Raw genomic sequence first — 25,000 nt, 5'->3', positions numbered from 1 at the left:
CTCTTAGTCATGTATAATGCAATTATAAATGTATATATACACCTTGTGCTGGCCCGCCGGGTCGAGGGAACTGTGAAAAGAGAGGAAGTTGGCCGAGACCGGGACATACACTATTCACACTGCCAGACGGAGAGGGAGTCGGAGATTGTGTGGGAGATGCCAGTGGACTGTTCAGCTGAGTACTGACCTACACACACACACACACACACACACACACACACACACACACACACACACACACACACACACACACGAGGAAAGATCAGTATGCTTTTTCTGACCAAGAGCCACCCACTTAGACAGAAAGAGAACATCTGACTGACATATAAAGTGAACAAACACAGAAAACATCTAATCTGTTTTCATGTGCAGTTTAGAGGTAAGTGAATCTGAGATTTAACCCTGAGAGCTGAAAGTAAGAATATACAGCTGTGCTCAATGTTTCTTGTTTAAAAACCTCTTCAATATCTATTAAAGCCTCTTGCAAACTTTGGTCTATCCAGTGACCAGTTGTTTCCATCAAACTAATATAAGCCTGTGCACCCCTGGACATCGCATAAAGCCAGCTAATTAAATTGGAGCATGCGATTTTGATAAACTCTTAGCATTTTTTTGTGTGACACATGCATTAGCTAGTCCACTAGGGTTACAGATACCTGCGGTTCGGGTTTGCTGGATCTCTGCTCCATGCTGTAGTATTTGCAGGGGTTCCACTGCACCAGTGGAGGATTCTGGGTCGGCTGCGGCCCATTTGGAACACTGAGCTGCATCACCATGACACCAGGGCCGGGGGGCGGGACCCCTAAAACACAAAAACATAAACATACAGTACAAATATGTCAGTCATTACAAAAGCAAATTAAACTTTTTATATATATATATATATATATATATATATATATACACATATATATGTGTGTGTGTAAAACATTGTATGAGTGTAATAACATGCTCAAGCTCCATGCATAAACTAAATGAATATAGTTTTCTGATAACACGATTGTTAATAAAGGTTAATGCAAGAGGTTTTTTTTTTTTGGTATAGATAGTATAGATATTTTGCTATTGGACTGGTGCTGCACTGCCACTTACTGGTGCAGAATGGATAATGTATTGGTAAAATAAGAGTAAGTTATTGTTCTCTGGTACCCGAATACTGCTGTATTTGCTGTGGGTTGCAGGGAGAGGCAGACTGGGTCATCTGGTACTGATCAGAGCTATGCGGCTGCAGGTAACCCACAGACGGACTGGAACACACACACACACACACACACACACACACACACACACACACACACACACACACACACACACACACACACACACACACACACAGAGAGAGTTAGTTGTAGTTACAGTCTGCCTGAATGTAGCAATTTGCAAAAAATGACTCTGAATGTATATGTGACATACGGTATGCTGTGTATATGAAGTACTGATTGTATAAACATCACACAAGGTGAGGCGCTGTGGAGCGGTATGTATGTGTGTGTGTGTGTGTACCTTGTGCTGTTCTGTTGTGCTGGGGTCAGTACGCCATAATAAACAGGCATGGGTGCAGCAGTTGGCATGGCTCCCTGTACTGACTGGTTAGCGGGCACCATGACAGGCTGCTGGTACTGCTGCTGAACTACAGACTGGCTCTCATTGGCTACAGGCACCTGGGACAAGAACACAAACAGGATGTTATCAGTTATCAGTGTTTTTTCAACTACGGACACTTTTGGTCTTTTGGACTAAACGTACTTTTAAATATCTTTTAAAAATCACTACTTTAATTTGTCAGTAACACTTTATATGAAGCCCGTATTTATAATGCATTTGAAAGGTATTATATATGCATTATAACGCATTTGTAGTGTTCCTTAACGTGTATAATATGTAAGTTATACAAGTAAATATACATATGTAAATCAATCAATCTACACTCTATACCCCATAATAACAAAGCAAAAACCAGATTTTTGATTAAAAAGAAAAAATTGAAATCTCACATTGACATAAGTATTCACACCCTTAACTCAGTATTTAGTTGAAGCACCTTTGGCAGCAATTACAGCCTCGAGTCTTTTTAGGTATGATGCGACATGCTTTGCACATCTGGATTTGGGGATTTTCTGCCATTGCACTGAGGAGAGGCTTCTGTCTGGCCACTCTGCCATAAAGCCCAGATCGGTGGAGTGTTGCAGTGATGGTTGTCCTTCTGCAAGTTTCTCCCATCTCCACACATGATCTCTGGAGCTCAACCAGAGTGACCATCGGGTTCTTGGTCACCTCTCTTACCAAATCCCTTCTCCCCCGATTACTCAGTTTGGCCGGGCGGCCAGCTCTAGGAAGAGTCCTGGTTGTTCCAAACTTCTTCCATTTAAGGATTATGGAGGCCACTGTACTCTTGGGAACCTTCAATGGAGCCTAAATGTTTTTGTAGCCTTCCCCAGATCTGTGTCTCGACACAATCCTGTCTCTGAGCTCTGCAGGAAGTTCCTTTGACCTCATGGCTTGGTTTTTGCTCTGATATGCATTTTCAGCTGTGAGACCTTATATAGACAGGTGTGCCTTTCCAAACAAATTTGCCACAGGTGGACTCCAATGAAAGTGCAGAAACATCTCAAAGATGATCCAGAGAAATGGGATGCACCTGAGCTAAATTCCACGTGTCATAGCAAAGGGTCTGAATACTTGTGTGATATTTCAGTTTTTACTTTTTAATAAATTTGCAAAGTTCTCAAACATCTGTTTTTTGCTTTGTCATTATGGGGTGCTGAGTGTAGATTGATGTGAATTTTTTAAAGCATTTTAGTATAAAAAAGTGAAGGGGTCTGAATACTTTCTGAATGCACTGTAAATCTTTGTTATTTTTATAGAAAACACAAGATTTAAAAAATAAAACTGATTCAATACTGGACTCTATATTCTATAAACTAATGTTTGTGCATCTTATTGGTTGTTATTTTTGATTTGGAGACATAAAAACTACAGAATTGCTGAAATGCATTTACATTTATGCATTTGGTAGATGCTTTTATCCAAAGTGACTTACAGTGCCCTTATTACAGGGACAATCCCCCTGGAGCAACCTGGAGTTAAGTGCCTTGCTCAAGGACACAATGGTGGTGTCTGTGGGGATTGAACCAACACCCTTCTGCTTACCAGTTCAGTGCTTTAGTCCACTACACCACCACCACTCCACATTTAAATACACTAGATTAAAAAAGTATGGTACTTTACAGTCAAGACATTAACCCAGACACTTTACTCAAGTAACCAAACATTTTGAGGGAAATTTAACAAGCTTGTTAAGTATCAGTACTCCTATTGATTTATGATATTTGTGAATTTATTTTATTATACATGTTCAGTAGACCGAAGTTTCACTTAAGTTACTCCGTTTGGCAAAAGTACATGGGAAATAATGTGAACGTGCGTTCCTTTGTATTTTGTGCATTTGTACAACTTGCATTATACAAGACTGACAAGTACACAATAGTTATGGCTGTTTATAACACATTGCTTTTGCAACTTAAAGCAGAACAAGATCACACATAAGTATTTACATTATGCTGCTTTTGCTTGACGGCACTTATTCCTAATCTAAATCACACACACACACACACACACACACACACACACTATACACTCACACACACACACACACACAATACACACACACACACTATACACACAATCACACACACTATTCACACACTCACACTACACACTCACACTACACACTCACACTACACACTCACACTACACACTATACATACACACACACTCACACACTATACACTCACACACTATACACTCACACACACACACCACTCACACTCACACACACACTCACACACTCACACACTCACACACACACTATACACTCACACACTCACACTATACACTCACACACTCACACTATACACTCACACACTCACACTATACACTCACACACTATACACTCACACACTATACACTATACACACACACACACACTATACACACACACTATACACTCACACACACACACTATACACTCACACACACACACTATACACTCACACACACACACTATACACTCACACACACACACACACACACACACACACTATACACTCACACACACACACACACACACTATACACTATACACTCTCACACACACACACACACTGTGTAGATAATCAGTTTTAAAAATGCAATTGGATTTTTATAGTTTGGGCCTGAGACAGAATCTATACCTATAGCTGTAAAATAAAAAACTTTTTTTTTTTTAATCTGACCTTCATATGACAAAAAGAATAAAAGAAAGTTTCCACACAAAATTAATCTGGGATATTAAAGTGTCCTAGTTGAAGTAACACCCAGATTCATATGAACCCACTCAAACACACCTGATAGGAGGGCATGGGCGGGTACGGGACCATCATTCCCGGTATCTGTCCGTTCATGCCCGTGCGCTGTGTGTTCATCATACTGGCGCTCTGTGGCTGCTGAACTCCCATCATGCTCTGGTACACTGGCTGCTGACTGGTCATCATGGGCTGTAGAGGAGCTGATCTCGCAAAAGAGAAACATGAACTTCAGAGCCATTCACAGTGTGAAGTAATATTTGAAATGTAATATATAACAAATATAAGACAGTATGCCAACATGGGTATGAGTGTATCTTAAAACCTGTCTTTCAGTCAGTGGCTCTCAACATGAGTCACAGACAGCAGTTCATGCTGATATTAATACATTTCAATGTTTGATTTGAAGAGCACTTGTGTGCCACTTAATGTTTAATGTGAGTTCTGAAGCATAACCCAGTTGAGATGCGATGATCTAAATCAACAGAGAGAGATGACACTAACCGGAGGGCTGCGCTGGCGGGGGGAGAGGCTGAGAGCGCTGTGTGGGGTACGACACCTGGTGAGATATGGACCTGTACTGCTGCCCTGAACTAGGATACTGTCCACCTGTAGAATAATACTGCACCTGGATCTGAGCAAAAGAGAGAGAGAGAGAGAGACAGAGAGATATTAAGAGTTTGATGACGCAAGTGCATACTGTACATCATTATCTGTGACACCTTCTCTTCACATACTGTTCTCACACACACACACACACACACACACTTCCTTTAGCTATGCACTGCAGAGAACAGAGAATACTGTTGTACTGCTGAGATTACAGAGTCAATCTGAACAGCGTACAGATTTGCCGATTCAAATCTGAAGCACTCAATTTGACTCTATTCCGATTCGATATCAATTCATATAGATATATTTCAAATATAATGTCCATTTTTCTTACATTTGAAAGCAATTCTGTCTTAGCTCATGCTGTTAATTATAAAGGAGACTTGGTATATTATAAAAATATAAATTTCACAAATTTATTTTGTCATTAGTTTATCATTTTAGCTTTTGAAACATTTAAAAATCCATGTATTCCATCAATAAATATGTCATCTTGAAATTGCATATTTCATATTGAGGAGGAGTAGTAGGAGGGTTAGGGTTATAAATGTATAAACGCATTGTTACATGTTTAATGTTTACATGCATAATTTGTACCATTTACAAGTAATTCCATTGATTTGTAGAACACATGCTAAAACGACACTGTCTCTTTAAGAACAGTGGTAGTTCAGTGAGCGCCTCATAGAAAAGTTTTGATTGAGCACAGCTTAACTGGGTAGTCCTAGTGCTGGATAGCTCCGCCCACTGAAATCTTATTGGTCAAACACCCAGCTCCAAATGTTTATGTGGATTATGCGCTGATTGGCTGCATGAGTGAGGACAGATAAATAAATGGAAAGGTGTCACTATCAGGGTGTTGTACCTGCTGAGGGGGTGGAGGCGGCTGCATGTAACCCTGCACAGGTGGCGCTGTCTGCAGGATGGGCTGTGTGGGCAGGGGTGGTGGTGGTGGTGGGGGGTGCGGGTGGGGTGCAGGGGGCTGGTATCCAGATGGTGGTGGGGGGATGATGTAGCTGGGCTGGGGTGGAGGGTGCTGGTACAAGCCGGGCGGCTCTGGAGCTTCACTAGAGCCCTGACGACTTAAAGACATCTGCCCGAAACCAGGAGTCAACTCATCTCCCTATAGAGACGAGACAGAGAAACAGATCAACATTGGGTCTGTGATTTTAAACGCACTACATAAGCAGCAACTCTGTTTAAGAAATGTTCTGGTTTAATACAAGTTAACCATTTGTAGCATAATGCCGATTACGACAGAAAATAATAGTCAAAGTAATGCACTTACAATGGCTGTAAACCAGGCCAGCATGGAATCGCTCATATGTAGTGGTGGGTACTGATGTACTGATTATCGTTGCACCGGTTTTACATGGTCATGACAGGAGTTGAAATATTGGATATAACTTTACACAAGGTTCGAAAGCAAATTAAACACACATTTAAACAATGCTTAGACCTTGTGGCCTAAGTGTGTATTTTAATGTTTATTGTGTTGCCCCGTTTACTTTCGATGCAAGTGCATTGCAGTAACCACAATTGTGTTTTATGTTTAGAAAAACTGAGGCACAAGTCAAAATCACCATAAAAAAACTCTAGATAGATTAAGAGTTGGCGCCGAGACATATTGCTGATTGCAATAAGATATTTGCTACAATATCCTGTTACAAGCTCGAGAGAGATTTAAAGAGCACAGGAGGGAAAACCAAGGGAAGTACATGGGGAAAAGACAGGAAACAGAGGAAACAGGAGAGCAGTGTAGTAGTACCATGTTGTACTGCTGGGAAGGAGAAACAGGCAGGATGACCTGCGGGCACGAGGGGTTTGAATAAGACACAGCCTGCGCAGATGGCTGCAGAGATGCCACTGGCTGCAGAAGACAGAAGAGAGATTTAGTAGGAAGAACTCCGTTGAAGGAAACGTGTTAGAGGGGTAAACAAAGTTGAGCAGTAGTTCTGGGTATTGATATAGATTTCCAGATTCAATTTGATTCCGATTAACCATCTCTCGATTCCGATATTGAATTGTATGGGTATACTTCGGTTACAATTTCCATTTTGCTAACATATGACAGAAACAGTCTCTCAGATAATGCTGTTAATTATACAGGGACCTTCTAAGTACAATTCAAAAGTATTAATTTTACAAATTATATTTGATCATTAGTTTATCATATTGGTCACATTTTAGCTTCTGAAAAATGTTCAAATTCAGTCTATTCCATCAATAAATATCTTGAAACTGCATATACAGTATTATGTTGCATATATATTTTTGTTACATGTTTATTGTTTACTTGCATAGTTTGTCCTATTTACAAGTATTTACATTGATTTGCTAAATCGGTACGGTCTCTTTAAGACTACCAGCATCAGTCAGTGAGCGCATATTAACGAGAGAGGACGCGTGCATTGTAGAGGGTTGTGCATTGAGTAAAAGGTCGACCTTGGGATTTAAGAATCAATATTGAGATTGTTCAAACGAAGATTGCAATGCAGAGGAAATCAAGATTTTTACCCAGTCCTATTGAGCAGAACGAAAATAAAAGTGTGAATGTCATTGCATAAGAAAGCGTTTTCTGTGTGTCTCAAATGCTGCTGGAGCATTTCTCAAAACAAACTTTACTTTTCTGAGGCATGACTTTGAATCAGCTAGGGTCTTGGTGATTTTTAGTGGATGTATAAAGTCAGTTCCCCTCAAGTTCACACAGGTGTCAACAATACTGCATGTCTTCATTTTCAACACTAGAGCTTTTGTTTTATCATTTCAAACCTAACAAACTTCTTTTAGTCAAATGTTTTGCTTGAAAAGTGTGCTTGTGCCATCTCTCTTCACAATAAATTACACTTGCTTTGATATTTCATCTGATTCAATGACATTCACTAATCAAGTGTTAAGTATTTGGACAATTAAAACGCTAAAATGAAAATGAAGTCATCATTTTTTCATCCTCATGTTGTTCCAAAAAGGTCCAACTTTTGATCAGAGATGAGATGAGAGTGAATGTTGACTGAGGCTATAATGCCACCTGACGATCATCCTTGTGCGTTCAACGTAAGATAGAAAGTCATGCGGGTTTGGAACAGCATGAGAGAGAATAAATGATCACTTTTGGGTCAACTATCCCTCTATGCATACAAATACTTTTCAGAGCCATCTACAGCAGCTTAGTTTACCAGCTAGATGAAGTTAAAGTTGAGTTGTGTGGTGCACTCACCTGAGGCAGCATGTGATTGTGTGCGCTGATGCCGTGTTGCGTGTGTGCGTGCGTGTGAGTCGGGGTGGGCAGCAGGGCAGTTTGAGGGGGTGGGGGGGCAGGCTGGCTCTGAGGGACGCCAGAGGGGCAGTTGGGGGGGCAGGGCAAGAGGCCGCGGCCCGGCTGGAGCGGTTGTGATGGCGGACAAATATCCGGATTGACCGTAGGAAGACCTGTGACATACAGAGAGACATTAATGTATTAGAGACTAAAGACAGTGATCTGCAACATTAGAAAGTGGGGAGTAAGAGAGATGTGAAAAAAGAAAAAAAAGTTCCAGCACCAAAGCAATTCACACAAGTGTCCATATACAGCAAATAATAATACTTCAGTACTCAAACTTAATAACAGCCAGTTTAGACTGATCAAGTTACTTACTGAATTCAAAATAAATGCAAAGATATAAGTAGAGCATTATTTTAATTCGCACATCCTTTCAAAACAGCCAGTATGCACTGCGGTGGCTAAGACGGGGTCCCGTTTGTCCCGTTAGATCTTCCATGATATTATAATATCATCATTAGATCACATTTGGCCTCATATTGATCACAGTGGTTGCACTTTGATCGCAAACGACGTGCGATTCCTTCATGATAAGTTGAAATCTGTCAACAGCAGCTGCAGGGCAGCTGGGTCTTAATAGAGCAGACGATAACAATGACAGTTATCTGTGAAATATCATCCCACAAACAGCACTTTTAGGCATTTTTCAGCTCAATTGGAATTCAATACGCACACTGAAAGCAGTTCTTTTCTGGGGAGCTAAAGCAACTCGGAAGTGTCCCCACAGAGCATTTATTTGTAAAAAGTAACTTCATCTATGAGTTGGTGATGGGCCAACAGAATGAAAGAAAACAGTGAAACAAAGGTGGTTTCATCAGTGTGATTGTTTAACATCGGTGTATGCAAGGTTTCATTTTTAAATCTCGTCAATGCAAATATTCACAGCTGGTGCAAATAAACTTTAAAAGATGCTTGGCAGAATTTTGCATCTCATCCTCTTTGGCCCTTTGCTTTTGCATGCCTTGCTTTAACAGCTAAATGATTCTTGCTTTGGTATGATGGATCAGGAGATACACTGTGCTGACAAAGGACAGTTGTCCCGAGCACATTCAGCAACAAATAAACGAGTCTGTGTAACCTGTACGGGAGCCCCTGGCGCTGCCCTGCGAGCCCTTGCTGCCCAGACTGTCTCCTCGCGTGAGGATGGAGATGCCGCTGAAGCTGCTGGCTTTAGTGACCGGCGGTCTGAGCGTGCGGTTCGAGCTGTCTGAATCGGTGCTGCTCCAGGGCCGAGGCTCCAGACTCTTCATATCACTGTCAGTGCTGCTCTGACGACTGCTGGACGCCCGACTCGAGCTCTCCCTGTTACCCCTGCAGACACGAGAAGGAACAGAATGAAGAAAGGGAACTAGAAGAGGAGCGGGCTGGAGGAAATGAGAGAACCTTTCAATCAAAAGAGAGAAACCAGACCTCTGTGAAAACACAAAATCAAATGATCATTCTGAATGAAGGAAACCAATAATCCAGACACAACACTCGGGATGGGAATCTTAAGGAATTTAGCAATTCAGGTAATGATTCTAATGACACTAAAAGATTCCAGTTCCTTAATGATTCCAACTTTTGTGTGTGTAGTTTTTAAGATTAGTGCCCTAACAGTCCTAAATATACACTAAACAAAAACACTATACACAAAACAATACTGTTTTACGATACATATTTTTTGTTTTATTGAATTAGCGCTGGTTCTCTTAGCAGTATTAGTGGTTTGAATTCAGATTTAGTTTTAGTATATATCAGTGGTGTGATGTCTTGATGTGTATATATTGTATTATCTTCTTTGTGAATTATGAATTCAGGCGATTTTGTCCTCCGCTCCACAATCGGCCTGAAACATTTCAAGAGAAGAATGTCACACACGAGTATTCTCATCAACTACTCTTGCATTTACAATATGCGGGAATTTTATGATGGCAGGCATCGTATAATCCTATAAATACACATATTTATGAATGCATGCCATATCATATGGAATAAAAATAAAATGGTATTATTTAGTGAGAGCCATACTGCAAGTGAACGTGCATTTGGTGCAATTTGGACATGCAAAAGCCTCCTCCTGGAGCACGTGTCCAACATATTTGCATGTTTACCTATTTGCAGTTCTTTTTAATAAATCACCAGCAATGCGGCCACAATGCACACACACACAATTTGACTAAATTAAAGCACCCGTAATTTGGGTTCCTTTTCTCTCCCCAATTTGGAACGCCCAATTCCCAATGCGCTCTAAGTCCTCATGGTGGCGTAGTGACTTGCCTCAATCCGGGTGGCGGAGGACGAATCTCAGTTGCCTCCGCGTCTGAAACCGTCAATCAGTGCATCTTATCACGTGTCTTGAGCGTGTTACTGCAGAAACACAGCACATGTGGAGGCTTCACGCCATCCACCGCGGCATCCACGCACAACTCACCAGGCATTATAGCGACCATGTGGAGGTTACCCCATGTGACTCTACCCTCCCTAGCAACCGGGCCAATTTGGCTGCTTTGGAGACCTGGCTGGAGTCACTCAGCATGCCCTGGATTTGAACTCCGTAATTTGGGTTCTTAGTAAATCAGGGCCAAGGTGTTCCCACACCCTTTGATTTTTCCAGTTGATTACTGGATAAGCTTAAGAATTTGCCTTTACAAAGAGCAATTTTGAGCCAATCAAACATTACGGAGTTGAGCATAACTAGAAATATATCAGGGCTGGGAAACAGTGTTTGTTAATTAATCATGTCCCGGGCATAATGAACACAGGAGTGGATTTACTGTACAGAGAATGGAGACTTCACCTGCAAGTGGGGAACCAGTCGTGCGAGAGATATGTGCAAGCTGCCATATCTCTTCGCAGTCAGCTGAACCACTGTAAAACAGAGATACCCAGCGTATGCGTGATAAGAGACTGAACTGCAGCCAGAGAAAAATAATAGTTCTGAGATTTTAAACTGCAGCATCCACTATGTTTTATTTCTGTATGTATAGTGTCTTATAATGCATTGGCAATGTACACTTAAGTTTCTCTTGCCAATAAAGTTTTATATGAATTGAATCAGCCCATTTGATCCTATTATTAAAGTCCACTGGAAAATGAAGATTTTGACCAACTTTAAATTACTGTATCGTTGTTGTTTTGTGCAATCAATGAGGAAATTGACATAGAAAGAAGTGTTGTCTATTTATTGAATATGTATTATTATAATAATTAATATTTAGTGGGGGTCTGGGTAGCTCAGCATGTAAAGGTGCTGACTATCACACCTGGAGTCGTGAGTTCGAATCCAGGGTGTGCTGAGTGACTCCAGCCAGGTCTCCTAAGCAACCAATTGGCCCGGTTGCTAGGGAGGGTAGAGTCACATGGGGTAACCTCCACATGGTCGCTATAATGTGGTTCTCGCTCTCGGTGGGGTGTGTGGTGAGTTGTGCGTGGATGCTGTGGAGAATAGCGTGAAGCCTCCACATGCGCTACGTCTCCGCAGTAACGCGCTCAACAAGTCACGTGATAAGATGCGCGGATTGATGGTCTCAGACGTGGAGGCAACTGAGATTTGTCCTCCGCCACCCGGATTGAGGCGAGTCACTACGCCACCACGAGGACTTGGGAATTGGCCAGGCATTGGGAATTGGGCATTCCACACTGGGGAGAAAAGAGAATATTATTATTATTATTATTATTATTATTATTATTTAGTGAGTATTTTTAAGAACCAGTTCTCGATTCCCATCCCTTATCAGACACAAACTGTATAACGGTGCACACATTACACAATGAACAAGACAACAACCCAAACATAAACAATGCTACAAACACTGATTTATTTACACAAACAAACATCCTATTTAGAGGAAATGCTTTGAGTATTTTATGCACATTCACTCACACAAACAAAAACAAAGGATATTCGCAGATCATCATCTTATGTACGATACAGATACACACAACAGACTAGAGCTGCGCCCCAATGGGCAAAATCATCCACTGCACTGGCATTTATTGCAACAAGATGGAACTGTAAGAGGGTTTGTAGAGCTACTCATGCAGTGACAAATGCACTTCATCTGACTCTCACTTCAACTATTTGTTAATGCAAAAGATTGATACACAAAAACATGTTATCTGTGAATCCCTACAGTGAAACGGTTAGAATAACTGATTACTCAGCCAATAGCTTTTAAAATCAATTTAAAGAATATTTAAAAAAAAAATATTTGTCTTTCATTACTATGATGGGCACAGATATAGATGCTACAACAGTCCAAAATTAATAAACCCCAAGATGCAGTTTATTGTTCAACCAAAATCCAAATAATACTTAACGGGAAAGTGGCTATTTTTTCATTTTCATTTTTTTTTTTTTTTTTGCCATTTCTTTCTTCCGGTTTCAAAACGAAAGTTGAAGCAACATCACAAAAATTAGGTAAATTATGATTGGTAGGACAGCACGTATTTACGTCACCAGATTGAGCATTTTTCCATATAATTCATGAGAAGGAACGCTTCCATCCAATCACAGCACTGCTAACATTGTTAGATCAAAATCTCCACAAAAATCACTGCAGTCCATCACTGGACCAGCGCGAGCATTTCTTGGCTGCAGTTGTGCTACTCGTGCACCAAACACGCTGTTTGTAAGGGAGGACTGTTTCAAGCGCTGATTCCATCGCTTCTTCTTGGTGTGCTGGATAATGAATGTGATAGGATTTAAATCACACATCAGAGTGGACAGGAATCATGTTTGTTGGCAGGCCAATCGTGACGCATCTTCTCATTGTGTGTCTGATCATAAACAGGATTAAACCAATGCCAAGGTCGAAAGAAATTCCAGAAATGATGAGGAAAAAGGTGATTGAAATTCATCAGTCTGGGAAGGGTTACAAAGCTGTTTCAAAGGCTCTGGGACTCCAAAGAACCACAGTGAGAGCCATTATCTCCAAATGGAGAAAACTTGGCACAGTAGTGAATCTTCCCAGAAGTGGCCGACCTTCCGAAGTTCCTCCAAGAGCACAGCGACGACTCATCCAGGAAGTCACAAAAAAGCCCAGGACAACATCCAAGGAACTGCAGGCCTCTCTCGCATCAATAAAGGTCACTGTTCATGACTCCACTATCAGAAAGACACTGGCCAAAAATGCCATCCATGGAAGAGTGGCGAGGCGGAAACCACTGCTAACCCAGAAGAACATTAAGGCACGTCTGAATTTTGCCAAAACACACCTTGATGATCCTCAAAGCTTTTGGGAGAATGTTCTGTGCACTGAGTTGAAAGTGGAACTGTTTGGAAGACAGGGGTCCCGTTACATCTGCCGTAAATCAAACACAGAATTCCACAAAAAGAACATCATGCCTACGGTCAAGCATGGTGGTGGTAGTGTGATGGTGTGGGGATGTTTTGCTGCTTCAGGGCGACTTGCAATAATTGAGGGCAACATGAATTCTGCTCTCTACCAGAAAATCCTAAAGGAGAACGTCCGGTCATCAGTCCGTGAGTTGAAGCTCAAGCGCAACTGGATTATTTAGCAAGACAATGATCCAGCGCATAGGAGTAAATCCACCTCTGAATGGCCCAAAAGAAGCAAAATTAAAGTTTTGGAGTGACCTAGTCAAAGTCCTGACTTGAACCCGATTGAGACCTTTAACGGGAAGTTAATGCTCGAAAACCCTCCAATGTGGCTGAACTAAAGCAGTTCTGCAAAGTTATCAGAAGCGTTTGGTTGCAGTTGTTGCTGCTAAGTTAAGTTTAAGGGGGCACTTAGTTTTTCACATGGGTGATATTGGTGTTGGATAACTTTTTTGCTTCAATAAAAGTTTGACACTCAGGTTGTCTTTGTTTTATGTAATATCTCGTTTGAAGATCAAGAACAATTTATGAAAAATACACAAAAATAGAAGAAATCAGGAAGGGGCAAATACTTATTCACAGCGCTGTATGAATTAATGCAGGGGTGCTCATTACATTGATTGCAAGACAACCACTGGTCGATCTCGTTAACTGGTCAAACGGTAAAGGGAGTAGAGAGAGAAACTACTCAATGGAATTATTTCAATAATAATTTCGGCTCCCACACGGGTGGATTTCCAAAACGTAGCATGGGAGGAGAAGGCTCATTCATATTTATGAGGAACGCTCTACCTGATTGGTTACGGATACGATTAGGTGTAGGGCTATAGTTTCTCTGACCAGTCAGGTAGCGCTCTCCTGACAAATATTACTGAATCGTCCAATCAAGTATCGCTTTCCTTGTGAATATAAATGACTCTTTCCGTTTCTGTTTTCAGTAGATCTCATGCCATAAGTGTGAGCACCCCTGAATTAATGTAAAGCCATCTGCTCTGAGCACTGTTCTCACTTCGTTCTCAAAAGTTTGAACAAAATATCCAAATCTTTTTACAGATTTGCAAACTGCTCTATCGCCTCAATTGTCCCATGATTAATATACAGCCCCAAACTCTTTGTTTTCATCTCCACTCATAATGTGAGGTTCAACCATCTCTGTTGTGTGTTTATGGAAGTAGCTCTTGACCCACTTCCGTTTTCCCTCTTCCTGCCCACAATACTCACCCAAATATTTATATAATCCTCAAAATCCTCCCCATTTTGAGAGTCGTTTCTCAGTCTGAGGTGTGAAAAATTGGGGCGCAACTAGGGTGGTTTCATGACCCTTTAAATGCAAGTGTATTCGCTGAATGGAGCAGTCAGTCAGTATGTGTGAGTTCAAAACATCTTGCAGGAATGACTAAAGGAAAATGTTCTCTCAGATTAACCTGCTGGCCTGCCCCGCTGGTGACATCAACACAGGAAAACAGGCCACGCCTTCCCTCTCACCCTAAACATTCATGCTAACACAAAATATACACACGGACATGAGAACTGTAGATCATTCCACCAGTAAACCCAACAAACACTGCAATCTCCATGTGTTTTCTGCAGTGTATTTGTGCATGCATTTAACAACTGAGCTATTTTAGAGCTGCGCTCACTGCAGACACTCAACACGATAGAAGAAGAGATACAAAACCAGCGTGATTCCACTCCACATTTGCATTCATAATCACGATGATGTCGACGATATGATCCAGTTTCTGATACAGCAAGTCATGCCAGAAATGCGACATGTTATTTATTTTTTAAGGTAACATGAGGAAATGCCACACAAAACAAGAATTTTGGATTTGCGTTGGTCATGATGTTGTAGCACGGCACGGCTACCAACAAATCTGGAACATCCTGTTTTGTAACCATAGCAACTGGTAGGGCCGAGCGGCATGATGGTATAAAACATCAGAGACTGTTTAAACAGAGACGGAGCACTCGTATTGATATTGGAACGGCCAATATGGCGAATGTAGAAAATACCTTACATGTAAGAGCCAATCACCTTTTAGATACAGACTTCGCCTGTATTGAGACGTGCACGCTTATTAGCTGAACCAGCCTGAAAAAGTGTTTTTTAGCATGATCTGAGCTAAAGAAGCTAAATTTATGATACCGTTGTTGTCAGATTTCACTGTTGATTTGAAATATGTTCTCTGAACGTTATCTTGACCAACCGTTTTGGAGATTTCGGTCTTTCCCCATTCAAGTAGAAACAGTAGGTACTTCTTGTACGTATCAAAGATGACCGCGGAGTGGAAATGAGCAACAGCAGCAGTGTCGACTGCTAGAGATTTTGCTACACTGCTGTAGATATATATCCTCAGCTATACGTTTGTTGTGAATAATCTATAAGTTCCATCAAAAAAGTTGCAAATGAAGATGAAATGAAACATTGAATTCACTGAATTCTCCAAAAATAGGCATTAACATATGGTTAATTAACTTTAACTTTATTATTTATCAATTTACAGTACAAATAATAATACTGAAATATATCCTGTTACTGTGGAATAACATGCTGGGATTTACTAAAGATACTAAAGGTTTTAGTCATTTAGTCATTCATTTATTTATTTATTTATTCATTTATGCATTTGGCAGACACTTTTATCCAAAGCGACTTACAGTGTCCTTATTACAGGGACAATCCCCCTGGAGCAACCTGGAGTTAAGTGCCTTGCTCAAGGACACAATGGTGGTGGCTGTGGGGATTGAACCAACAACCTTTTGCTTACCAGTAATCAGTGCTTTAGTCCACTATGCCACCACCACTCCACCGCCCACCCCTGTCGACTGGGATATGACTGGTTCATCACACTCAAAAACATACACAAACGCGCGCACACACACACAAAGATGATTCAAAATGCAGTTGCATATCAGAGTGCAATGATGTTTTTTCCATTTTCAGAGAGATTGAACCACACAGCAGCCATGCACGGCCCCTAGCAACCCCGACAATGCACTGAGCCAACGCAAAGCAACACACAGTCACCACGGAGATGCGCATGGCAACACATAGCAGGGACAGTACCTAAAGATCTGCCTCCTCTTTTGGGAGGATGAGGAGTAGCCGTCAGTGGACAGTCTGTAGGGGTCACATTGGAGAAAACAGTGGCCGCAGGTTACAGGAAGTGTGCGCGTTTGTGTTTGTGGGGCCCGTAAACGAAAACTACAATCATTCTACAGTCACCTGATTTGATTTGGATTTAGTCTTGCTGTAGACAAAGTGTCAATGTCAAGTTTTTATCCCTTTTCTCAGCATTCCTTCATTGAATCGACTTTGTACTATATAAAATATGCCAAAGTTTCAGAAACTCATAACTGTGTGCTTTAAAGGTGCACTCAGCAAGTTTTTGGTCATGTCATCTTGGACTGACACCTAAGGGCGTTGATGCAGCATCAGTCAAATGCAATAGTTTTCAGTTAAATACGCCATTGTAGAAAATCACTATTCACAGTCACAGCTGTGATTAATTTAAGACACGAGTGAAAATATCAAATAACAGGGTGGTCATGTGATCCTAACATGGCAGCCCCCATGAAGGGACCCTCTCACATGAGTCATCATGATTATATACGTATGTTTCAAAATTGCAATTGACTTCTTTAGAAGGAAAATTTTTTTAATGAGGAAAACAATTACCGAGTGCATCTTTAAGAATTAGATTTGCAGTACTGACAGGATTGATGTTTTATGCCCACTGCGTAAAATTATGCATTTTTAAAATAACATTATATATTGTAAATATAGCCTTACAAACAAGTCCTGTGACAGTCCCATGGCACAGGGAGGCTTTCAGATGGCAATACCATGAAACTAAATGATTATTATTACATTTTCATAGTGGTTCAAAGAATGCCATGAGCATTTATTATAGTATTGTGCACATCTAAAAAAAAATCTTTGTACGTATAATGGCAACTGTGGGGTTAAAAGACCCTAAAATGAATATTATTTGAAATTCAAATAAATTAAATAAATGGATAAAATTTAGGGCTAATCATTTTGTTTTTGTTGCCTTGTAAACCAAATGTTATTTTGGCCCAATGCCTCATCTGCAAGCAAATAAAACTGAATTAAACTGTCTCTGTAGAGTTGTGTACTGTATTAATTAGCTACGGTCGGGTTAAAACGACAGACTTGGTGCATGCGTATCTTACCTGTTATCATTGATGTATCCGTTTTGAGAGGCCTATAAAGAAAAAAAAACATTTTCAAATTATCACTCCAATGGCATTGTACAGATACAGTGAAAATACTTGTTTACAATCCATATTTTTTTTTTTAAACTTTTTTTTTTCCCCTTTTTCACCCAATGTGGAATGCCCAATTCCCAATGCGCTCTAAGTCCTCGTGGTGACGTAGTGACTCGCCTCAATCCGGGTGGTGGAGGACGAATCTCAGTTGCCTCCGCATCTGAGACCGTCAATCCGCGCATCTTATCACGTGGCTTATTGAGCGCGTTACCACGGAGACGTAGCGCGTGTGGAGGCTTCACGCTATTTTCCGCGGCATCCACGCACAACTCACCACGCGCCCCACCGAGAGCGAGAACCACATTATAGCAACCACGAGGAGGTTACCCCATGTGACTCTACCCTGCCTAGCAACCGGGCCAGTTTGGTAGCTTAGGAGACCTGACTGGAGTCACTCAGCACACCCTGGATTCGAACTCACGACTCCAGGGGTGATAGTCAGAGTTTTTACCACTGAGCTACCCAGGCCCCTGATTCTGAGATATTAAAGTCAACATGCATTCATGGCACATTTTACTTCAATAATATCACATGATATTCACCAGGAAATACTGCAGGACAGAACTTGATTTCATTGGATTAGGTTTGACTGGCTCTTATATTATCTGTTAATATTTTTTCCCACCCACAGGGTCTTGGTTACATCAGTGGAAAAGTAGTTTCAGAGGTGGAGTTTTTTTTATTATTCTTCTTTAGAATAATTCACAAAAAGACCAGGGACATTTATTCAGAAAGTAAGTAATGTCAATTTTATTTCACGTTAACTTTGAACACTGCCCGTGCTCCTGAGACAGCTCAGTTAGCGCTTACTTCTCGTGCAAAAATGCGATCTCTGACGCGCTGGTACTCCTCCTCTCGTTCCTCGATGGACTTACTGCGACGGCCGTCCTGCAGCGGTACCCGAATCTGAGCATGCGAGAGAGAGACATCAGAGACTTCAGAAATACGAAGCAGGAATAAAAGATTGAGCATTTTGAAGACCAAAGGTGCAATTCCCTTTAAAGAGGCAGCAGTTCCTTTCATCTAAATCTCTATTTAGCCAGCAGATGAGCAGAATAAGCTGACCATAAATGGATTTACCGTAAGAGACAAACCTGATTATCATCTTTATCCATGCTGGCATCATCTCGCTTCAGGATAAACTTCTTCTGGAAGTCCATGCTCCTCTCATCTTTAATGTGCTCAGAAAACCTCTGCTCTGGGCTGGAACACACATACAGAGAGACAGTCATTTTCTTCAAGTGCGTCGTGATCGACACAGAAGCTGCGTCACGATCGCTCTGTCTCTCTTACATGCGCATGTTGCTGGTCTTGTTGATGATGACTGCTTTGCCCGTTTGGTCCACGTTGTGGTCCATGCCGAAATAGGCAGCCACTCGATGCAGCAGCATGCGATGATACGAGGTCATTTGAGGAAACTTCTTGTACTGATTACTGAAAATACACATGCAGAAACACAACCAGAGTACAAAGCAAATTAATTTACCACAGCGCCACACAAAATAACGCATTAATGTTCAAAATACTAGAAATCTACCTATTTGAGTTTAATTCTTGTTCAAGCAATTAGCCAATCGATTCAGTTTGAATCAGATTTTATAAAACCGACAGTGATCTTTAAACATTTCTTTACCATTTATTTGCCCAAAACCTTAGTGAGTGTCACACTACAGCAAACATATTGCTGCAATGCCCTCAAGACACCAACAGAGGGCCCCAAATATCAACAACAGACGCACACACAAACATACACAGAAAAATGTATGTAGAGTAGGCTTACTTTTCATCATTAATGAACTCCAGTATGTCCTGTTCCAACTTAAGCAGCATCATTCTGTCTCTACAAGAGTGAGAGAGAATTTAGAGAACACAACATTAGAAAATGTCTGAAGAAATGGAGACATGTTGCATCCCAATTAGCATATTTATACTATGCACTACGCACTATGCACTTTTAGTGTGTGTTTTACTGGTGATGGGAAAGTGCATACTTTGTGAACTTGCATTTTGACACCAAAGACATTTAAGTTGATATATTTGGAAAAATAAAAACACTTACACCTGAGAAAGTTGCTAAAGAACCATTCCAAACTCTCTTTAGTAGCACCAAGGGTTGTGGGAAATACTAGCCAAAAACATGCATTTCAAAAATGCACCAGAAATAGTATGCCATCCTGGCAACGTTGGCATTCTAAATTTACGTACTTTGATTTGGCACTCACAAATTCTAGCCTTACTCTTTAGAACCGATAGTATGTGAACTGGGACGCAGCCAGAGAATCTGAGATCAATGAAGAAAAACTCATGTAAGAAAAGACAAGCGACCGAGAATGCACCGGTGACGGTGTGTTGATGTTCGCGGGTGTCTGATATCACTTTCGTGTCTGCAGCTTCAGGATGGACATCTGTTGTACCTGGGGTTGTTTTTCAGTGTGTTCACCAGGAACTCGTGCACATCAATCCCTGTGGAATCAGTGTACTCCTGACTAGAGTCTGGAAGAGAGTGCAAAAACGCACAAGTTTGAGCTTCAACGTTACTTTATTTAACCAGTTGTGCAGCTCTGAAATCCTCCAGACCGCATGTGATTCCAAAGTTTTGGAATCCTCAAATGAAAAGAATTCCCAGCTACATCCAATCTACACTGTGAACAAATGACATACAAGGTGGAAAGCTGTGACTGTGTGCTTGCTGACAGTTTACAAGGCTTCATTGAATATACAGGTGCATCTCAATAAATTAGAATGTCGTGGAAAAGTTCATTTATTTCAGTAATTCAACTCAAATTGTGAAACTCGTGTATTAAATAAATTCAATGCACACAGACTGAAGTAGTTTAAGTCTTTGGTTCTTTTAATTGTGATGATTTTGGCTCACATTTAACAAAAACCCACCAATTCACTATCTCAAAAAATTAGAATACATCATAAGACCAATAAAAAAAACATTTTTAGTGAATTGTTGGCCTTCTGGAAAGTATGTTCATTTACTGTATATGTACTCAATACTTGGTAGGGGCTCCTTTTGCTTTAATTACTGCCTCAATTCGGCGTGGCATGGAGGTGATCAGTTTGTGGCACTGCTGAGGTGGTATGGAAGCCCAGGTTTCTTTGACAGTGGCCTTCAGCTCATCTGCATTTTTTGGTCTCTTGTTTCTCATTTTCCTCTTGACAATACCCCATAGATTCTCTATGGGGTTCAGGTCTGGTGAGTTTGCTGGCCAGTCAAGCACACCAACACCATGGTCATTTAACCAACTTTTGGTGCTTTTGGCAGTGTGGGCAGGTGCCAAATCCTGCTGGAAAATGAAATCAGCATCTTTAAAAAGCTGGTCAGCAGAAGGAAGCATGAAGTGCTCCAAAATGTCTTGGTAAACGGGTACAGTGACTTTGGTTTTCAAAAAACACAATGGACCAACACCAGCAGATGACATTGCACCCCAAATCATCACAGACTGTGGAAAATTAACACTGGACTTCAAGCAACTTGGGCTATGAGCTTCTCCACCCTTCCTCCAGACTCTAGGACCTTGGTTTCCAAATGAAATACAAAACTTGCTCTCATCTGAAAAGAGGACTTTGGACCACTGGGCAACAGTCCAGTTCTTCTTCTCCTTAGCCCAGGTAAGACGCCTCTGACGTTGTCTGTGGTTCAGGAGTGGCTTAACAAGAGGAATACGACAACTGTAGCCAAATTCCTTGACACGTCTGTGTGTGGTGGCTCTTGATGCCTTGACCCCAGCCTCAGTCCATTCCTTGTGAAGTTCACCCAAATTCTTGAATCGATTTTGCTTGACAATCGTAAGGCTGCGGTTCTCTCGGTTGGTTGTGCATCTTTTTCTTCCACACTTTTCCCTTCCACTCAACTTTCTGTTAACATGCTTGGATACAGCACTCTGTGAACAGCCAGCTTCTTTGGCAATGAATGTTTGTGGCTTACCCTCCTTGTGAAGGTTGTCAATGATTGTCTTCTGGACAACTGTCAGATCAGCAGTCTTCCCCATGATTGTGTAGCCTAGTGAACCAAACTGAGAGACCATTTTGAAGGCTCAGGAAACCTTTGCAGGTGTTTTGAGTTGATTAGCTGATTGGCATGTCACCATATTCTAATTTTTTGAGATAGTGAATTGGTGGGTTTTTGTTAAATGTGAGCCAAAATCATCACAATTAAAAGAACCAAAGACTTAAACTACTTCAGTCTGTGTGCATTGAATTTATTTAATACACGAGTTTCACAATTTGAGTTGAATTACTGAAATAAATGAACTTTTCCACGACATTCTAATTTATTGAGATGCACCTGTAATGGGAGCTCTCTAGTTTTGTCTAGTTAGACACTCTCAAACATGAGCTCGGTTCCAAAACCTAGTGAGCTACTTTGGTGTCTACTGTCCACATAGGCAGCATCCTAACTGAAATGGAATAGAGCGCAACAGTGCCTGGCATACTTATTCAGCGTCTGGGTTCCGTAGTATTTTTCCCATTCATTTTTCCATTGGCTTTTCATAAAATCCTCTAAAGAGTTGTGCATCATGAACCAAACCAACCAGCTCTGAGGTGAATCGCAACACCACAAACTTGAGACAGGTACAAATCTGTGTACTCAATATCTTTCATGAGGGCACAAACTACAATCCCATGAAGCATTGCAATCCCATCAACAGCATTTGTGTTATAATGTTGATTACCACACAAATTAATTTAGACTCGTCCCTTTTTTTCTTTAAATCCAGTGAGACACTTACAATGGAAGTCAATGGGGAAAGTTTTTGGAGAGTTTAAAGGCAGAAATGTGATGCTTATAAATTTTATAAAAGTACTTTAATTATTCTGATAAAACTTGTGTATTATTCAAGCTGTTTAAAAACGTTTTACAGTCGTTTTATGGCATTACATCATCATAGCAAGTAGTAAATGTAGTATAATTGTCTATAACTTTACACAGAAAATGATAAGAAGTGATTTTATCACACTAAAATCATGTCCACACGCATATTGTTCATGTCTTCTGGCGTTTACGGATTGGCCCTATTGACTTCCATTGTAAGTGCCTCACAGGAAAACTGATTTTTGCTTAAAAACGAGGGGCAAGTGAAAATGTATTTTTGTGGTAATCAATATTATGCCACAAATGCTGTTAATTGAGCTTAACTTGTATTGAACCCGGAATATTCACATAAGCTGTGTCTGAAATCACCTCGTATTCACTATTTTGGGAGTGGGACATTTTGTAGTAGTGTCTGAATTCACTCACTCTCACTCACTAATTTAAAGCATACAGCCGAAGTACACACGCCGAGTCATTAACTGATAGCGATCCAAAATCATACATACAATTTTTACAATTTATGATTTATACAGAAAACAATTATATTAGATGACATTATTGTTTTTGTTATTTTTATTTTGAATTAATGCAAAGTGACTAATTCCCTGAAGTGATGATATTAACTCGCAAGACTGCGCACAGTGGAAAGCATAAACATTTTCAGTTATCACATGACGGTAACGTATTCATCTTATAATCAAAGGATGTTATGTTGTCAATAAATTTAGTACTGTATTATAGTCGCATGAGGTCGTTATGCGCACGTGTCATCTTCTCAGCGATCTGAAATGCTGCCCCGTTTGGATATGAGAGTCTCAAGACATAAAATAATAAAAATACAATAATGCACGCCAGTTCAAATGCGTTTCTTGTTGGCAGTTTTTGTTATATATATTATTTTCGTCTTTATAAAAATATATATTTTAAACACAACAAACAGAATGAAGATTTAATGAATATATACTATTTTATAAGAATACAAAGTAATCAATACAAGTCACAGGACTTGAAGTGGGAGACCCGCATTGACTCCATTGTGAAAAAGGCTGAGCAGAGGTTGTACTTCCTACGCCAGCTGAACCGTAAGGCACAGGAACAGTTTTTCCCCTCAGGCTATCCATCTCATGAACAGTTAAAACTGCCCCATTGAGCAATAATTATGTGTAATACACAGCTTAGTCTATTTATATTTATCCAACATATCCTGAGATGCGGGTTGGCGCTGTTTTGGTGGCACGAGGGGGACATACACAATATTAGGCAGGTGGTTTTAATGTTGTGGTTGATCGGTGTGTATACATATATATATATATATATATATATATAAATATTTTGTCATTGTTTATTGTATATTGTTATTATGATTATTTTTATCCTACATGCAAGATAAAAGTGCATGCGTGATGAAGTTGTTTCTGCTCTATTTTCGGCACATGTCTGAACTTCCTAATTCGTTCACTCCTTGCAGATATAGTGCACTCCCTGCCATCCACTATTTAGGAAAAAGTGAATGAGTGAACGAGTGAACGAGTGAGCGATTTCAGACACAGCAACAGTTTACACAAATACTGGGTAAAAGTACACTTTTAATAGAAAAAGTGATCAATGATATATGTATGTGCATAGCCGATTCTCCTCTTGAATCGTCCAGCATCTTAAACATTTTCCCCGCAGAGTTGACTTCTCGGTGAAGGATACATGCTAAAATGAGGAATCTTAAAGCTGCACTACATAACTCTGTGCTCTCTAGCGACATCTGTGGTTGAAACTTAAATTGCAAGCAATTTGCAGAAGAACACTTTACGTCAGTCGTGTTTCGGCACTACTATTCTGGTGGATGAACCTCCCAATTTGAGCTTTCCTGGACATCGCCTGTGTGTGAGATCATCACGGGAGCCGGATTCATAATGTGCTATTTTCATGTTGATATTATGTTATATGATTAAACATTTGAAACGGAAATATTACTTGCTTAGATGAAGATAAAACAACACTTTTATTTACATATTTGAATGAATTTTACACTTAAATTGCTTTTCTGACACGACACTCAAAGCACTTTTACACCAGTAGATCTTAATATGATTATTCAAGTGTTTTATCTACTATTAATGTTTGAATTGTACTATAATTTTCAATTTAAGAGGTTAAACTCGTGATATGGCTGATATGAGTTCAATAGAAGACTTTATTATTTTTATACTATATTGTCCACTGTCAGTTACTACAATAGTATGTCTATGCATTGCACACAATAACACTAAACTAAAAACATAAACGAGG

General features: G+C 40.4%; 1 protein-coding gene across 6 annotated transcripts in view; it reads right to left on the bottom strand.

Annotated features, from left to right (window-relative positions):
- LOC127449546 (R3H domain-containing protein 2-like) overlaps window positions 1-25,000 on the bottom strand; it is a 93,310-nt gene that overhangs the window by 7,961 nt on the left and 60,349 nt on the right. For 4 of the 6 annotated variants that reach the window (XM_051713038.1, XM_051713037.1, XM_051713036.1 and 1 more), the window contains 17 exons: window positions 20,307-20,385; window positions 19,673-19,732; window positions 19,186-19,326; window positions 18,987-19,095; window positions 18,703-18,798; window positions 17,797-17,828; window positions 16,667-16,720; window positions 9,352-9,584; window positions 8,172-8,383; window positions 6,723-6,824; window positions 5,820-6,077; window positions 4,847-4,976; window positions 4,385-4,545; window positions 1,504-1,661; window positions 1,150-1,247; window positions 657-802; window positions 43-187 (listed from right to left, as the gene is read on the bottom strand). In XM_051713038.1, coding sequence (XP_051568998.1) covers window positions 43-187; window positions 657-802; window positions 1,150-1,247; window positions 1,504-1,661; window positions 4,385-4,545; window positions 4,847-4,976; window positions 5,820-6,077; window positions 6,723-6,824; window positions 8,172-8,383; window positions 9,352-9,584; window positions 16,667-16,720; window positions 17,797-17,828; window positions 18,703-18,798; window positions 18,987-19,095; window positions 19,186-19,326; window positions 19,673-19,732; window positions 20,307-20,385 — 2,214 coding nt within the window. The remainder of the gene's footprint in view (window positions 1-42; window positions 188-656; window positions 803-1,149; window positions 1,248-1,503; window positions 1,662-4,384; window positions 4,546-4,846; window positions 4,977-5,819; window positions 6,078-6,722; window positions 6,825-8,171; window positions 8,384-9,351; window positions 9,585-16,666; window positions 16,721-17,796; window positions 17,829-18,702; window positions 18,799-18,986; window positions 19,096-19,185; window positions 19,327-19,672; window positions 19,733-20,306; window positions 20,386-25,000) is intronic. The other 2 variants (XM_051713042.1, XM_051713041.1) reach the window with 2 other exon arrangements.

This window comes from Myxocyprinus asiaticus, chromosome 12 (assembly GCF_019703515.2).
Source record: "Myxocyprinus asiaticus isolate MX2 ecotype Aquarium Trade chromosome 12, UBuf_Myxa_2, whole genome shotgun sequence".
Classification (NCBI taxonomy): domain Eukaryota; kingdom Metazoa; phylum Chordata; class Actinopteri; order Cypriniformes; family Catostomidae; genus Myxocyprinus; species Myxocyprinus asiaticus.
This window is presented reverse-complemented; position numbering and strand designations above follow the sequence as displayed.